This window comes from Mercenaria mercenaria, chromosome 15 (genome assembly GCF_021730395.1).
Source record: "Mercenaria mercenaria strain notata chromosome 15, MADL_Memer_1, whole genome shotgun sequence".
Classification (NCBI taxonomy): domain Eukaryota; kingdom Metazoa; phylum Mollusca; class Bivalvia; order Venerida; family Veneridae; genus Mercenaria; species Mercenaria mercenaria.
Window position 1 is genome coordinate 17,633,346 of NC_069375.1, and position 18,813 is coordinate 17,652,158.

Here is an 18,813-nt window from a genome sequence, read left to right on the forward strand (position 1 = left end):
GTGTTTTTATAGTTTCATTTGAATACATTCATTGGCTTTAGAGATAATCAAACCAATTTCGGAATCTTTTATATGTACCATCTACTGTTTTACAAAATAATTGTGTTTCCAAATTTACGCTGACACCAAGTAAACATTTTTCAGAAGGTTCACAAGTCTCAATAGAAATCTGCAGTTTTCTCTCTGAAACATGATATAAGAGTAAAAAAAGCACCAAACAAATGCTTTTGTGCTTTAAAAAAAACAAGCATCGAATTAACAAACAATTTTACACAGAATCAAATAGATACTTTTTAGAACCAAATACACGTTATAAACTACAGAAATTTAATGAAATATTTGTAAAATCTGTCAGAAAAGTCATTAAAAGAAGATACAATACATAATTGTAGATTACAATGCATGTCTGGTGACTGACCGGTTTACAAATTCTGCCGCTAAAGTTTTCCTGTTCGATGACACGGTGACATCCTACAAAAGACAGACGCTTGGAGTGGATACCCTCGGCAGACATTTTTATATATATTATACTTGGTAAAAACTAATATTTTAATAATTCACTACTAGAGCTTATCTGATTGGGGAGTCGTTTTATTTACACAGTCTTATATGCAGGGTTTTTACGCAGTCTTGTATGTAGGGTAAGCGTGAGTTTGGCATGCCCCAAACGCGTTTAATCTTTAGCCAGCTGGCGGCAAGAAATTGTGCCTTTGCGTCCAGTGCAGATCAAGATCAGCCTGCATCTCATAGTCTGCACTGTTCGCTATTCCGTTAGTCAACTTTCAGTGAACACCCTTCAAATGATAAATGGTATTTCCCAAATTGAGTGATAGACCAGTCCAATTCAGAAATTTGCGGTTCACCGACTTTTCCATTTGTGCGCAATGCATCAAGGGAAACTTCTCTTAATTTTTATTTGTAATTAATAAGCATTTTCAGTTAATTACAATATGATAAAGGCACCTTATAACGCGATGAGTAGACTTTCAAGTTTTTAAACACAAATATCTGTAGATCTATCACTGCATTTTTTCTCTTACAAAAAAGCTAAAAGGTTTAAGAAAACTGAGCAAGTGACGTCTTAAAAGTAAATTGTTAAACCATCGCCATCGCATTGGCTGTAATAGAAGTTTTACCTCAATCCTGCATTGTCTTAATCCGCAGGCGCCCGAAGTTTTAGCCATGCACCTTCACTGCATAGTGCACGTGCGTCGACATACACCATACTATGTCATGCACCTTAACTCATCCTACTTAAGTCCACAAATTTCCCACTGAAATTTGATATTTTTCAAATGAGAAATGTGTGGACTTTTTAGCTTAAATAGAAGTAGCTCTAGTTATGTCTTATTTTAGAGAAAAAAATGTGTGGTGTAGTTATTATATCCATTTTAATGCTATTTTGTAATTATATATTTTCATTATTATTGACATGTACCACTAAAGTTCATTTACATGCAAACTACCATTGATGTTGCTTCCTTAGTGGTAAGTCACGACAGCTGTCAGTGAATTCATGTAGCAAATTTTTTTCTAGCAAAAACAAAAACATGATTTTAACTGCACATGTATACAACACATCGATTTGTCTTCTATAAAATATTTATAGAAATTACAATACGCAACAGACTTTCATATTTATTTCATGATATCTGTATTTCTCTGGAGAATATATAAACTCATGTGATAATGATTTAAAGATGACAATTTATAGAATAAAACACTTATAAAATATTTTGCGATTCTGCTCGATATCGAACCCACCCCCTTATATTAAGGTGCTTATTCTTATCACTGCTATTTAGGCGGTACAATTTTGTGTTGTTAAATTCAGTAGTATCTCACCGATTTTTAAACATTACCTAAATAATAGGCCGTTCAATTATTAAAAGTATAAAACATCGCTCAAAACAATCTTGAACTTAACGCAACTGCGATGTATTGCCATTGTTTTAAAGAAATTAAGTTTGGATTCCAAATATTTTTATAGTGAAAAGCGATTACAGTGGATTAAATTGAGTAATGGCTCCAAAATTTCGCGAATTCCTGATGTGGATAACAGCATGTAAACTATTATTACGTAACGAAAACGTCAAGCATTGAATTCGTAGTTACAGTTTAAATTTACAGATATATAGAATTTATAGTCAGTTTATGTAAAAAAGATATAAAACCGACTTTCACTTAAGAGATTCAATCTTCACTAAACATTTTACTGTCCTTTTCTTCCAGAATCAATAAAAATGTTTTGAAAATTCCTTTGATTTCAAGACTTAAATAGATTTTTAAACTCAGTCGGCCTGGACCAATTTCAATGACCATCGCGTACATAACAGTGAAATTACACTAACATACTCGGGGGTCCTTAATGGCTGAGTGATTAAGGTCGCTGACTCCGAATTACCTGCCTTTTACTGATTTGGGTTTTAAACCTAGCTTGCGGTGCAAAATTCTTCATGTGAGGAAGCCATCAAACTGACTTGCGGAAGATCGTTGGTTATATCCAAGTGCTCGTCCATGCCACTGGCACCGGAACAGAAAGAAAATACCTCTGGACATGTTTTACCCTACCCCTAGATATACCTAGGGGTAGGGTATAATATTTACAGAGGCATTTTCTTTCTGGTCTGGTGCCAGTGGCCCACAGTGAAGGAACTTGAAAATATCCGTTTTAAATTTGAAATTAGGAATGGAAATGAATATGATATGCCACTGTTAAAAGAGAAGGAAGTATCCTGTGTGGTTACCGTAGCGTGCCTAGTTACGTAGCAATGAATGGTTACATTTTTTTCCAGACGCAGAAAGATTAAGTAGACATTGTTCATTTTTCATATAGCCGTTCAGTAACCTTTTCAACATATTTAAGTGCTTCAGTAATTAAACCACTGCGTAAAGATAACACTTTCAAAAGCCTTCCTCTATAAATTAACTCTTAATACCAGAGCGGCATTGACAACTTCAAAACTCCCAACAGCCGCCTTTTGATAAATTGGTCCATTTAACATCTTTGATAACATTATTAAAAACTAGCCTATATTATGCTAGTCGAGGAGGCAGTCATAAATCCATTTATTATCAAAAACGGAAATAATTTTTTTTCCTGCAAAGAATTATAAAAAACGGGTATGTACAATTACACGGGCACTCAGAGATTTGCTTACGCGAATACCTCTAAGTTCAACAGATCCAAATGAATTTTACCTTTTTAGTTTTCACGGTTGCTTGTTTGATATTTCTCGTTCGGGTAAGTTTTGTTTTTCTAAATTTATTTGTAGTAGATTTCAGTAACCTTTTTTTACAGAGATAAAGAACTCATCAATTTTTTTTTGTATAAAATGGTGGTTATTTTATAATTTGAATTTAGGGAACACAATATAACAGTCTTTAAGCATTATTTTGTTTAAAGACAATACTGTTATATATAATAATAATAGTAATATTTTTTTCCACATGATGAGATTTGATTTGCAAGCTAGATTTTTAATGTAATTTTCCAGTTTAATACATGTAAATGCTATTTCAAGGTGTATATAGGGTAATTATAAAAGCCTTGTGGCAAAATCCACTCGAGCCGAATACATGATTGCAGATCAAAGTATTGTTTTTAATGATCCATCCTTTATTATTAATAAATATTCATAATTCTACTATAATATCAGGCAAAATCTACTCTAATTTGATCTTAAATAAGAGCAAAAACCCGTTTGATACGGTGAGCATTTTGACGCATGGCACGTTGAGATGCCATCATCACGTCACTTTTGATTGAATATAATTCTGTGACCGATTGGAATTGAAAACATCATTTGGTATACGTTAGTAAAACAGTATGTTGTATTTGAGAGAGAAAATACGTTGTTATATGATAAATTTAAAACAATTATCTTTATTTCAGTGCAATCGCTTGCCACAGCTTCTGTTTGATGAGCAATCAAAGCCTACTGACCACAGTGAAGGTATTTTTCAGATCATTACTTCGCTTCATCTAAGAATCTCGATTCCCATTTTATCATTTTATCACAATGTTTCGACGTAAGTCTTCAATCAAACCGAGCCTGCAACATTTTCGTTTTTGTCGTGTTGAGCGTTCACTTTTTCGTGTTGAGCGTTCAGTTTTCACTTTTCTCTATTTCAATAATCAAATGCATTGCTCGCTTAAAATCGCGACTTTGCGAGATTGCACACACAAAGATAAAAGTTTTTGATAATTTTCATATATTTTTGGTTCAAAATTTCAGAACCGGACGTTCAGTACGCCACAGTGAAGAAAATTGACACGAGTGATCTACGTCCGTTTCGTAAACGTCCTGCGAATGTCGTTCAGTACCAGATCAGCCTGGATAACGAGACGTTTACAATCACGTTACGTCCTAACAAAAACATTTTCACTCCAGGTAAGAATTTTAGAACTAACCTATAAGTACTGAATGGCGGTGGCGAAAAGTCTCCCTGTATTTGCTTTGGAATCAATTTTACTGTTATAGAAACCCGTTTTAGTAGGTACTAACTGGACATGAGGGGTGATGCCCATTATATAAGACTCTGTCGAAATGAGCTTGCTATTCTTTTACTTGGTCGCATTCTTTGATTCCATAGCATCTTTATACTATAATGACATATTTTATTATGATGTCTTCTTAAGGAAACAGAATTTTCCTTACGTTCATCAAACTTATGAAGGGGAAACAACATAGATGTTCATAAGCCTGCGTGGAAATTCAGTAGGTGCCCAAAAACCAGTTTCAATATTACACAAACCACACACATTTTGTTTGAATGCTTGTCAACTATTATTTGATAATTGAAATGTTAGATTGTTAGCCGCATGGTAATGTTTTTTGTTTATATTGGAAATGCTAGAAAATCTGAAGTGTTTGTATTTACCTTGACATCTAGCATGCTAATCAAATTTGTATGTACACAACAATCACTATGGAAGAAGGCATACACATACTTATAATGTTAGCTTTATACTGTTTTTGCAAAAAGTAAAAAAAATATCCTTTCAGAACAAAATACTATGTTTTGGAACATAGTACAAACATTTTAACCTTACCATGCTGAATTTCTATGAAGAACTTTTCCATCTTTCAATTTGGACAATACCACTAATTGTGAAAAGGGGTACTCAGGAAAAAAAAAACTAATTGAATGGTAAAGGCGCAGCGGCAGAATCAATCGTGCGAATATGATAAAGGTTAAATGATACAAATTGATATACACCAGATACTTTAATTTAGAGTTTAAAAACAGGCAGTTCTAATACGTATTGTCGTTCCAGGATATGCTGAGGACATCCAATTATGACATTTACGTTATCTTGTATTACTGACCATACTTTAACAATATTACAACAACGTTACAATGTTTTTCGTCATAACAGATGTTCCACATGTTTTCTGAGGACTGCAATTGTAAATTTTAGGCTAAAGTACCTCATACAAGCAATAATTGTGAAAATTAAGATTTTATACATAATGATGACAAAATATTGCAGAATAAACTGAAACAACCTAAACGGAAAACTATTGTGATTTGGGGAGGAGACTCTGCAGTGTTCAATATGTTTTTAATGTCACAAACATATTTTTACTAGCTCACCTGTCACGTAGCGACAAGGTGAGCTGCTGTGATCACCCTTCGTACGTCCGACGTCCGTTCACAATTTCTTGTGGGAACGATAGAGTCCACACCACATTTAGCAATCAGTTTTAATCAAATTTGCACACAGCTTGTATTGGCATAATATCTTAGTTCCTTGGGTACAAGAGTTACGGCCCCTTAAAGGGCAATATTGGCTTTTGCACCCATATGGAGACTTCAGTACTGGTTTGATTTAATACAAACTTGCAAAATATCTTTGAAAACAACAGATCTTGGATTCCATAATGAATCTGTCAGATCCAATCAAAGGTTCCGGAGTTACGGCTCCTGATTGACCCCATTTTTAAAAAAGGTGATAGGTCAGATCGAGTAAATTATAGGCCAATTTCATTTACATGTGTCCTATGCCAAGATCTTGAACACATTGTTTCCTCACCTACTGTTAATCACTTCACTAACCATGGTATATTGTATGACCTTCAGCATGGATTTAGGTAAAAAAGATCATGTGTCACTCAGTTAATTATGTTAGTAAATGATCTGGTCACTTCAGTCTACAATAAGAAAGAAGTAGATCTTATAATAGTACTACTAGATTTTAGTAAGGCTTCCGAAAAGGTTAGCCATGAGAAAGTCCTTCTAAAAATGTACGAATATGGAGTCAGAGGTAACACACTAAGATGGGCCAAAGCCTTCTCAGATAAAAGGATCCAATCAGTAGTCCTAAATGGCACTACCTCTGATGCCATCCCAGTATCATCAGGTGTCCCACAGTGACCAGTACTTGATCCCTTGCTCTTTGTAGCTTACATAAATAACCACCCACAAAACATCAGTTCCAAAGTCTGTCTGTTTGCAAATGACATGGCAACATGTCTAAGTCTGTCACCTGCAGACCAATTTGTCACTCTCAAAAAGGACCTCAAATTTCTAGAAAAGTTTGAGTTAGAGTGGGATATTGAGTTCAACTCCAAGTGTCAAATGATCCACGCCACTAGAAGGAAGCATCATATTTCTTCCCGGTATTACCTACATGGAATCCAACTTGAATCGGTCAGCTCAGCTAAATACCTAGGCGTGGATATCTCAAATGACCTATCTTGGGACAATCATATAAACAGGTCAACCAAGAAAGCTAACCAAACCCTAGTTTTCTTAAGAAGAAACATTAAGGCCAAATCCCAACCCATTAAGACCATTGCTTACCAGACTCTAGTCCGACTCCAGCTCGAATATGCCTCCGAGGTATGGTCGTCCCACCACCAAAATCAAATTGACCAAATTGAAATGATCCAAAGGAGAGCCGTCCGTTGGATCAAGACCGACTACGGCCGTACTTCCAGTGTAACAGATATGCTATACTTCCTAAACCTCCGTCAACTGGATTTAAGGCGTATAGATTCTAGGTTATCATTCTTCTATAAGATTCATCATGATCTGTTTGCTATGCCAATCGTTGATTACCTTACCCCAACGACCCGTTGTGTCCGTTATGGCCGTTCTCTAAGTTATATGTTAATTTCTGCAACCACTGGCTGTTAGAAGTTTTCTTATTTTCCGAAAATAGTGTACCACTGGAACCAACTTCCCCCAGTGTCGCCTTCCTTCCTACCCTAATGCAGTTCAGTGCTGCAGTTTGCAGCCTTGGACATGTCTCCCCCTAGTTATCCTGCAAAAAATCAAGTTTTAACCTTTTTATATCACCAAAGTTATTTTTAGTTTCTTCCACTCTAAGTTTTTAACACTATATTCTTTCTCTTTTTGATTTTGACGCGCGAAACGTCTACGTTCCCGTAAGGTGTTTGACGTCAACGACAGATATATATTGTGTACACTGGCCTATTATCCTTGTTAGCCGTTTACATTTTAGTTCTTGAATTCGTACAGCTGGGTAGCACATTGCATTACAAGTCTTATTTGTTAACACATAAACCATAAGATTGAATATGTTGAAGGTTTTAATAATCATTATTACATTCAGTACTAATATCCCAATAGATCTACACCAGATCTTCTTCTTGTCTTTTGTTACACTCGGCACAAAATATATTCTTGTTTGTAATGTTAGTTACAAGTACAAGTATCAAATATTGGGACTGTTATAAATCCGCCCTTGTCTATGTTCAGTTAACAGGTCTGTAGATCCACTATCAACTACTTGTACTACTGTCCTGGACAATCGGCGTTTATTAGAAAGGAATTAGGAGAACTTGGATAACCTTTCTTTCGCATGTCTAACAGGGATAAACGCAATATAGCCTATCTCTGAGGGTCTCGCGTGTCCGACTCCCATCAGCAGACGTCATCACGCACGCATATTTCACAGCAATTTGCCGGTTGTATTTCTATCTGACCCTTCAGTCGGTTTTCGAATTGCATCACATTCACTGCGCTGACTGATGTCACAGAAAAGTGACATTTTAACTAAAGTACGGAGTGCGCCAATTATATTCAATGCCATTTATTAAGTGTGCCTGTAAATGCTCCCTTGAATGTATGTTTAGGACATGCAATTTTTTTTTTAGGATTAAATTATCTTGAGCGATCAACATCTTATCTCGTGCGCACGACATCTTATCTTGAGCGATCAACATCTTATCTGGAGCGATCAACATCTTATCTGGAGCGATCAACATATTATTTCGTGCGCACGACATCTTATCTTGAGCGATCAACATTTTATCTCGTGCGCACGACATCTTATCTTGAGCGATCAACATCTTATCTCGAGCGATCAACATATTATCTTGAGCGATCAACATATTATCTTGAGCGATCAACATCTTATCTCGAGCGATCAACATATTATCTTGAGCGATCAACATCTTATTTCGTGCGCACGACATCTTATCTTGAGCGATCCACATCTTATCTTGAGCGATCAACATATTATCTTGAGCGATCAACATCTTATCTTGAGCGATCAACATCTTATCTCGAGCGATCAACATATTATCTCGAGGGATCAACATCTTATCTCGAGCGATCAACATATTATCTTGAGCGATCAACATCTTATCTTGAGCGATCAACATCTTATCTCGTGCGCACGACATCTTATCTTGAGCGATCAACATATTATCTTCAGCGATCAACATCTTATTTCGTGCGCACGCCATCTTATCTTGAGCGATCAACATCTTTTCTCGAGCGTTCAACATATTATCTTGAGCAATCAACATATTATCTCGAGCAATCAACATCTTTTCTCGGTCATCTTATCAATATCTATTAAGGACCTTTGTGTGAATTCAGATCATTAGTAAAAACATACATTAGCAAAAAATCCGTGATGATGCAAAGAAATAAATTTAAGTCCTTGACATAAAAAGTATGTAGGCTTCGCTATGGAAGCCCTGGAGGGACAATTGATTCCCGTATTTCCCACTTCTGACTTCTAACTTTTGCACTTCTCACTTCAAACTTCTTGACTTCCTACTTCCTACTTCTAACTTCCACACTTCTGACTTCTAACTTCCGCACTTCTGACTTCCAACTTCCCGACTTTCGACTTCTTATTTCCAACTTCCACACTTCTTACTTCTTACTTCTGACTTTTGACTTCTTACTTCCTTCTTCTAACTTTCGCACTTTTGACTTCTAACTTCCGCACTTCTGACTTCCAGCTTCCTGACTACATACTTCCGATTTCCAACTTCCACACTTCTTACTTCCGACTTCCAAAAAAGGAAAGTTGGCAGTCAGAAGTGCAGAAGTTGGAAGTCGGAAGTCAGAAAGTTAGAGGTCAGAAGTGTGGAAGTTAGAAGTCAGAAGTGCGATAGTTAGAAGAGGGAAGTAAGAAGTCAAGAAGTCGGAAGTAAGAAGTGTGGAAGTTGGAAATCAGAAGTCGGAAGGCAGGAAGTTAGAAGTCAGAAGTGCGGAAGTTAAAAATCAGAAGTGCGGAAGTTAGAAGAGGGAAGTAAGAAGTCAAAAAGTCGGAAGTAAGAAGTGTGGAAGTTGGAAATCAGAAGTCGAAAATCTGGAAGTTAGAAGTGCGGAAGTTAGAAATCAGAAGTGCGGAAGTTAGAAGAAGGAAGTAAGAAGTCAAGAAGTCGGAAGTAAGAAGTGTGGAAGTTTGAAATCAGAAGCTGAAAGTCAGGAAGTTGGAAGTCAGAAGTGTGGAAGTTAGAAGTCAGAAGTGCGGAAGTTAGAAGTAGGAAGTAGGAAGTAGGAAGTCAAGAAGTTGGAAGTGAGAAGTGCAAAAGTTAGAAGTCAGAAGTGGGAAGTACGGAAATCAATTGTCCCTCCAGGGCTTCCATATTTCGCCCATATATTAAACGATTTTCCTTGTTTTTCCTTAATTCATACATGCAACTTTTCTGCGCGAATTTATCAGTCGAACTGAAATTTGTTGCTGTTCTAACATGCAGTATGCATCATTGGTTATGTTCATTTGATTTTGAAGATAGGATGACCAAATATATGCATTGCTTTCCCAGTTGATGTGATAAACTTGTTCATGTACTTGTGGGAAGGTTAAATAACACCGGAATAGTCGGGACCCTAATTAACAACTTGTCCGTATGTTTTACTGATGACCTAAATGCACACACAAAGGGCCTTAATATATATAAATAAGATGTCGTGCGCTCGAGATAAGATGTAAATCGCACAAGATAAGATGTTGATCGCTCGAGATAATATGTTGATCTCTCGAGGTAAGATAATGATCGCTGAAGATAATATGTTGATCGATCGAAATAAGATGTTGATCGCTCGAGATAATATGTTGATCGCTCGAGATAAGATGTTGATCGCTCAAGATAAGATGTCGTGCGAACGAAATAAGATGTTGATCGCTCGAGATAAGATGTTGATCGCTCAAGATAATATGTTGATCGTTCAAGATAATATGTTGATCGCTCTATATAAGATGTTGATCGCTCAAGATAATATGTTGATCGCTCAAGATAATATATTGACAGCTCAAGATAAGATGTTGATCGCTCAAGATAATATGTTGATCGCTCAAGATAATATGTTGATCGCTCGAGATAATATGTTGATCGCTCAAGATAAGATGTTGATCGCTCGAGATAAGATGTTGATCGCTCAAGATAATATGATGATCGCTCAAGATAAGATGTTGATCGCTCGAGATAATATGTTGATCGCTCAAGATAATATGTTGATCGCTCGAGATAAGATGGTGATCGCTCAAGATAAGATGTCGTGCGCACGAAATAAGATGTTGATCGCTCGAGATAAGATGTTGATCGCTAAAGATAATATGTTGATCGCTCAAGATAAGATGTTGATCGCTCAAGATAATATGTTGATCGCTCAAGATAAGATGTTGATCGCTCAAGATAATATGTTGATCGCTCAAGATAAGATGTTGATCGCTCAAGATGATATGTTGCTCGCTCGAGATAAGATGTCGTGCGCACGAGATAATATGTTGATCGCTCAAGATAAGATGTTGATCGCTCAAGATAATATGTTGATCGCTCAAGATAAGATGTTGATCGCTCGAGATAATATGTTGATCGCTAAAGATAATGTGTTGATCGCTCGAGATAAGATGTTGATCGCTTAAGGTAAGATGTTGTGCGCACGAGATAATATGTTGATCGCTCGAGATAAGATGTCGTGCGCACGAGATAAGATGTTGATCGCTCAAGATAAGATGTCGTGCGCACGAGATAATTTAATCTTAAAAAAAAATAACATATGTCCTAAACATACCACCGTAGTAATCAGTTATGAAGGAATAAAATATTTATTTGTCTATCTAGCATTGTAGAATTAATTGGATTTCAACATTTATCTTTTTATGATGTATTTGCTCTAAGACAATGGACGTTTTGTGTAATTCATTTAAAAATATCAAGGGGTTACATTATAACTTAGCACAGCTGTGCTACACCTAATAATATCTTGTGATAGTTTCCATATCGTCGTGTTATAACTGAATAATTGAAAAACGTTTTCGACAGAGGTCTTTAATTAGTATTTGTGAAAATAGTGGAGAAGTACCTTTAAATATAGAATTATTTATTAGCTTCAAATAAATGCGAAATCAGCTGAAAAGACACATTAAGTTTGTTATTGAAATAACTTTCTTAGATAATGAACATGAGTAAAACTAATAAGAACTGTAAAAAGATAGTAATTGAAATTTTATTATATTTATACTGATTAATTAGTAATAACAGGAGAGAAAATTAAATGTCATAGATTTCAAACAATAACTGAAAAACTATTATCTCTTTTCCCGTTATTTACATCAATGTATAATTTGGTAGACTCGTGAATAAAGAATAATCTGAACTGCGAAGAATTCTGGGAAGTTATTTTTCTATTAAATGAGGAATAGGAAATAAAGGGTATTGGACACTTTGATATATATATATATATATATATATATATATATATATATATACATACGTTTTAAAATATGTTTATTGTACGTAATGTAATGCATTATTTTGTACGTGAACAATTTCAGCAAAATAATTTTAAAAAATCCAGGTCCTTTATCAAAATGAGAAATAACATATTTTTCTTGACAATGTATGTCAATAAATTTGTTGTTTTCCCCAAACGTTTTCACTCCTTTAAACTGTAGTTGAGCGTGTTTTATCTATTTTTGAAACATATATCTATGTTGCGTTGCTTTACTGCAGAAGTGTACCTTTTAGATATATCTTGTTTTTAACGATGTTTAATTGATATTTGTTTGTTTTAATGTCAAAAACAAATGTCTTTCATTTAGCGAATGCTAGATGTGTAAGACTTTGTCTTCAAGACTAGTCTAAAAGGTAATGAATTGTTTTATGTCGTTTCATTTGTATTTTTGTTGCTTTTACTGTACAATGAGCAATTTTGCTATGAGCAAGGAAGAGGTATACCAAGCAAGTGACCGAGTATTGCAGTTTAAAAACAACATAATGTTACTTGTGCTTCAATAATGACCTTGAGATTTGACCGACAACCATCTGCACGACATATAGTTTAATCATGGTGAAAATTTCTGTGAAAAGTAGTGAATCAAAAACAAATTTTATATGACCTTGAACAATGGCTTTCACCTTTAACCGGCAATTTAAAAGGTCAAATTTGTAAAAACTACCCATACATATGTGTTTCCGTAATATAAAATCATTCATTAAGTTTCAAGCCCTTTTCGGAAAAAGTCATACTTTTCTTATATCCAGAAAGTATCGCATTTTTTGTTATCATAGGATCTGGAGGTCAGTGGCTATTGTAGTTATCTCATAATTATACCGTCACTTATTATGACATGGAAATAATGGTGAAAGGTATGAATAAAATTTCAAGTTTAACTCTATTTCAAATATTCCATTAGGCCAAAAGGCACATGAGAATTTATAATCAATATAATGGCGAGATAAATAAATCATTGATACAAATATTTTGAACGGAGAAGGTTGTACGGTTCTAAATCACTAAACATTTATATATATATTTATATACATTTTGGCCTGTCAGCATTTACTGAAATACAAAAACGACATATTAGCTAAATTGGTAACTGGAGCTGCGCAGCATAACATGTTTACATGAAACTATTGCTGGATGCTTATTCAACTAATTCAAATTCAAATAATTGTCAAAAACGACACTGACCAAGACTATCGGGATATAAATACAAAATACATATACTTGTATTGCTATTAATATTTAGGATACGGATTTATTAAATTAAATATCTTTTTCTTTTTTAGTTATAGCAAAACAGAAACGTGGCTTCTGTAAGTCAGCCCAATAATTCAATTTATGGTTTAAAACAATTTATGTTTTATATTTTAGTAGGCGTGTTTCTCAATTATCATATTTAAGTTTAGGAACACCTTCTGTTTTTTTTCGCTGACAAAAACAGCGAACTTTACTTGCGATGTTGAGATAATTTATCCGTCAATAAGAAATTAAGGAGCAAAACAGACAAGTAGCGATGTTTTTGAAATTGACTAGCTCCTAGACTATGATGTATTTTTGTACATTTTATGCTTCAATATAATAAATGAATTGTTCCCGTCTATATCCCATGATCACTCCTCAAAGAATAAAGCAAGGACAGTCTGGTCTTATCTCTACAAAAATTGAATTCGACAAAAAAGAAGAAAAAATATCTTTATCATGATCAATCTGGTAAACAGTCTACTTCTCGAAAAGAGAATCCAGAAAAAATTAATTGAAATGACAGTTCGAAAGACTTTTGCGTCCACACTATCCAATGTTTAGATTCACCAGGACTTTGTCGGAATATAACTTTCTTTTATTTATGCCTTTAGGATGTCTTATTCATAACTATTTACCAGGCGGTAAAGAAGACCTGTATCCATGCTCACGACAGAGCGTAGATTGCTACTACATTGGTCATAGCGATGTACACGACGAATCTTGGGTAGCAGCTAATGTTTGTAATGGTCTGGTGAGTGTTTGATTTTCATTTTAGCAATGAATTAATATGCCAATATTAATATGTCCTCCGCAATAACTTCCAACTTCTCCATATGAATCAAAGGTAGAGGCGATTGATTTCAGACACAATGTTTTTATTTTTTTTTTTCAAATAGTCACAGGGACCATACGCATTACTCGTGGACCTAACTCCCGAACTTGTGACAGTGCACATTAAGACCTGCAGTCGGACTGTTAGTGTCAAAAATAAGTATTCTTCACGAAGTGCGACAGAGTTCACATGCGGTGAATATGTCTTTCTATAATCTGAATGTTTTTCTTTCTCAGAATGGGGTGATAAGCTTTGGGAACACAAGCCTGTTTATTGAACCTGTAGCTGTAAATGAAACTGCAGAAGCCTACCAGGATAAAGTTCATGTTGTGTATCGTTACCAAGGAAATAAACAAATTTGTCCTGTAGAAGGTATGATTTTTAGCTCAACAGTTAATTGCATATTCAACAAAATTCATGCTACTTGTATTAGCATGGTTGACTTAACGTTTAGCCAGCGTACTATTAACTTCTATACAAAATTAACTTTAATTGTTAACCTCTTCAGTAAGAGGTTGTAGTCGTAAAAATAACAAGTTATTTTTGTTTAGTCTATCTATTTTCTTTGATTATGTATGTCATGTTTGATTTCAGCGGAAGAATTCGAGAACGAGTTACATGTTGCGTATGGAAGACAGAAGCGTTCCGCTAAGACACGGTACATCGAGACAAGACTGGTTGTCGATCCAACCATGTACCATTTTCATAGAACTCGTGATAACGCCATAGCTTACACATTGATGGCTTTCAATATTGTAAGTCAAATAATTACGCGAGAAATCATGTAAGTCGTAAATATACAGAAACACATTTGACAGGCAGATTAACATAAATAAATTAATTAATTGATATTCTAAATTTAAGAATGGGACAGATAATTGTTTTAAATCGTTAAGAGGAATGGTCTAGTCCTTAAGTATTCTATCATAGAGGCTTTTTAACGTTTAGAATTATGTGTGTAATCTATGTAATGTTATTGACTAATTTAGTGTATTTTCTTTAGGCAAGCAAATTGTACACCCACCCTAGCATCGGAGCTGAGATATACTTGACGTTATCTGAATTGCACGTTATCCAAACATATAATGTAAGTATATGTATATCGTTACGCTATATATGTATATAGCTAAAATTAATACTATTTCATCTAATTTCCTAAATAACAACATGAAATGTATGCCATTCTGACATTATGTTTCAGTTAAGGATCGATTCATATGTTATTATAATTTATTTTTATTCCACCTTGCTTGTTTCAGGACTTTGCATCAGAACTGACAGAAAATGCCAACAAGACACTTCAGACATTCTGTGATTGGCAGTCCGGTCTACAGACTAAAAAAGCAGATTGCAGCGTTCTATTGACAAGGTATGTCAGTCCATAGTAAACTTGACATAAGTATTTGTTACATCCCTACGAATGATCTGCCTGAAATACAGTCCTATTTCACTAATGAATACGAAAGACTGTTTTCTAATCTGTTTTAGTTGAGATTATCCTTGCGTCAAAATTCATTGTTTCAAACGAGTTTTCAGCCTAGTTTATCTAACAGTATTGTCCATTTTGGCTGATATAACGTAAGAAAAAGTTATACGATGAAATAAAAGGGTCATTAAAGCAAGTTCCTTGATTTGCAAGCGGGCCTAGCAAAATCCACTCGAGCCGAATACAACATTGCATATCAAGAGGCTGTTATAATAAACGTATCATATCATAACATGGCGGTGTGCAATGCACAGAATCTGTTGTCCTTTCTGCAAGGTTATGGTGATAAGATGTCAAAAGGATCTGCTCCTTTTCCCAGACATTTCCTATCCTAGTCATTCTTTGTAACCTTTTTTACGTTTTATTTTTAATATGACAATCGTACTTACTAGATAACTTCAGGGTACTGTGTTATTTAACAGGGTCAGGAAGATGCAATAAGATTCTTGTCCAGTCATTACAACATTGTAGCTGAAATGCAATGCATAAAATCCATCTACCTTTCTTCTATGTCATTGTCAGGTGGGATTAAAAAGCTCTCTTTTTTGATACACTTAATACGAATTTACCTACACTTGGTAGACATATCTATCACTCAGTGTGGTATGAATTGCCAGTAATTAGTCGTGTTTTCTTTAAGGTTAGAAACACGTGGGATCCCTTATAGTGTGTAATGCTTAAATTCATATTTCAGTTTTAAAGTCAATCTCACAAGGAGACGGAAGGATTAGAAATATTGCACTTTCTAGCTTGGTTAATGTTTTTGATCAACCAAACACCAAAAAAATGCAAATATTCAATTTACTATAACTTTGCCAATCAATCTTGTACAAATTTACAACTGATACAATTTTGATGTGTTCATTAGGAGCTGAATGAAATCCTTACAAAGTTTTATTATAGTATGTGTTATGAAAGAGAAGAGTGTAAAGAAACTTCAGATTTCTAAAATCAATGTCCAAGTGTAACCTTGAAAGTTAATGGATACGGACCAAATGCTCCTTCGTCAATGTCTAAAGAGCCAAACTGTTACTTTTGCAACGAGCTTTCTTGTTATGTCTCCCGCCACACAGTGATGTGGAAAACATATTAATTTAATCCTGCCAGTGTGTCTGTGTCACAAAGCTTGCCCGCACTGTAAGTCGAACATTTCTCACCCGATCTTTATCAAACTTCACACATAATTGTGTATGAACGTAAGACCTCGACCAAGTTCGATAACTAGCCAAATCGGCTCAGGCACTTCGGAATTATGGTCCTTGAATTACCAAACAATCTTCAGAGCCCATGCGCTTTAGTACACCCAGACTGTACCCTATACTACTTAGTAGTATAGTTTTGGGTGCAAGAATGCACCTGCACAAGTAGTATATGGTAGAAAGCACAGACTGACTTACTTTTTAGATGATTAAGCAGTTGTAGGAAACATGCGCTTTTCTTAAAAGCATCTCTAGTATAGGACATATTTATATAACATGTGTTCAACTGCAATATACACTTAACTTTGAAAAAATGTTTCATTCAGCAGTATCGACTACTGCTTCTGCACATTTGCCAGTTTTATTAAAATATTTGCATAAAAAGAACTGTTACAGGAAAGGTGAAGTATTTGCTGGCCAACAGAAGGTGGTCTCTAGTGCCGCTTCATATCGTTAATAAATACAATGTCTAATCTAATCATAAAATACATTTATGTGAGATTATTATTCAAAACAATCTCATATTTCAGGCTGGATCTTGAGGATGACTATGGTAACAGTGGTATAAATGGTCTTGCACACTTTAATAAAATGTGTAACAAGAATATGAAGTGCGCGTTGGTAGAAGATGAGGGTCCCATAATGGGAATTACATTGGCACACGAAATTGGACACTTGTAAGATGTATTGTAGTCGTTGCAAATCGCATATTTGAATGCAATAATTATAATTTTTCATCTTCAAGGCCGCTGATATTTCAAGAATCGTTTATTTTTGTCACAATTTAATGTATATCGTTTGTTGCCACACAACTTTTCATTTAAAACGCCCGTGCTGATGCATAATTATCTTCCTCAACTTATACTAGTGCATGTGTGTTGAAATATAATATTATCTATAAGTGACAGCGTTGGATGTGGCTCTATATCAAATTATACATGTATTTATGTCTAGTATAAAATTAGAATAATAAAATATGAAAATGTGCTTAGGAGTATGACATAATTTGCATATATATGACTGGTCAAATAAATAACATATAATTATGCTTAAAATGAATTGGACATATTTAGCCATATTGATATTTTTACCAAGGATGGATTAACCGCAGGAAATAACATGTATTTGTTTGTAGACTGGGTATGACTCACGACAAAGAAACCGATGATGTTGGTATAATGTCTGCAGGTGGATGGAGCGGTAACGAAGCGTTTACATGGTCTAACCAAAGCGCCATTGAGTTACAGCGGTCATTTGTGTAAGTCTCTTTTTGTGTGTTGTTCATGTACGTATGCTTTGTCCAAATCATATTATTATAATACATTTTATATCATCATTGATTTTAACATGAAAACACCGTGGAGCTGACAAAAGTAAAACATGAGAGATAAAACGTTAAAACTAGTTCTTATTATTTATAGGTCTAGAAGGTTGACGTGTATAAAGAACCGACCAAATGGTCTTGTAGAAAACAGAATGGAGTTTCCTTTGCCAGGGACGTTGTATACGGCCGATCAACAGTGCAAAATGCGGAGTAACGAGAGTTATGTATTCTACAGAGCTGGTAACAACGTAAGTAGAAATATATTAGATGCAACTTACTGTCTTTGCTCTGTATAGGTATACGTTGTATTACATTTGAATGATTTTATAGTATATCGCCTTGATAACAATTGTTGAAAAATCAGCCGTGGTAATATCTCTTTTATTAATGTGCAGTAAACTTCGTTGGATACATTATCTTCCTAGTTGAAATAAGTGATAGCATATTATTAAGGTAGCTATATCACCTTACTTTTTCGAATTCACGGCTGTTACTCTTAGAGGTGCAAATGTATAAAAAATGTAAACAAATTACCATAATTTCTAGTCGGAAACAGTTACAATAATTTATTATTTAAATAGTGAAAACAACTTCAAGGTACTTGCGTACAACAATGCTACACCCGAAGACCGTCTGCATGTTATTTCTTCTATGCCATACTAGTTTTCTTCAGAAATCCATCTAAGGGCAGTCTACCCTTCTGATTGAAACTGTTGACTAT

General features: G+C 34.8%; 1 protein-coding gene across 1 annotated transcript in view; it reads left to right on the forward strand.

Annotated features, from left to right (window-relative positions):
* Positions 1-3,112: 3,112 nt before the first annotated feature.
* LOC123560581 (A disintegrin and metalloproteinase with thrombospondin motifs 12-like) overlaps positions 3,113-18,813 on the forward strand; it is a 41,809-nt gene continuing 26,108 nt past the window's right edge. Inside the window, exons 1-11 of the mRNA XM_053524665.1 lie at positions 3,113-3,244; positions 3,896-3,956; positions 4,239-4,394; positions 13,863-14,002; positions 14,320-14,455; positions 14,678-14,838; positions 15,087-15,170; positions 15,343-15,452; positions 17,299-17,445; positions 17,904-18,026; positions 18,190-18,340. Of these exons, the coding sequence (XP_053380640.1) occupies positions 3,191-3,244; positions 3,896-3,956; positions 4,239-4,394; positions 13,863-14,002; positions 14,320-14,455; positions 14,678-14,838; positions 15,087-15,170; positions 15,343-15,452; positions 17,299-17,445; positions 17,904-18,026; positions 18,190-18,340 (1,323 nt within the window). The 5' untranslated portion in view covers positions 3,113-3,190. The remainder of the gene's footprint in view (positions 3,245-3,895; positions 3,957-4,238; positions 4,395-13,862; positions 14,003-14,319; positions 14,456-14,677; positions 14,839-15,086; positions 15,171-15,342; positions 15,453-17,298; positions 17,446-17,903; positions 18,027-18,189; positions 18,341-18,813) is intronic.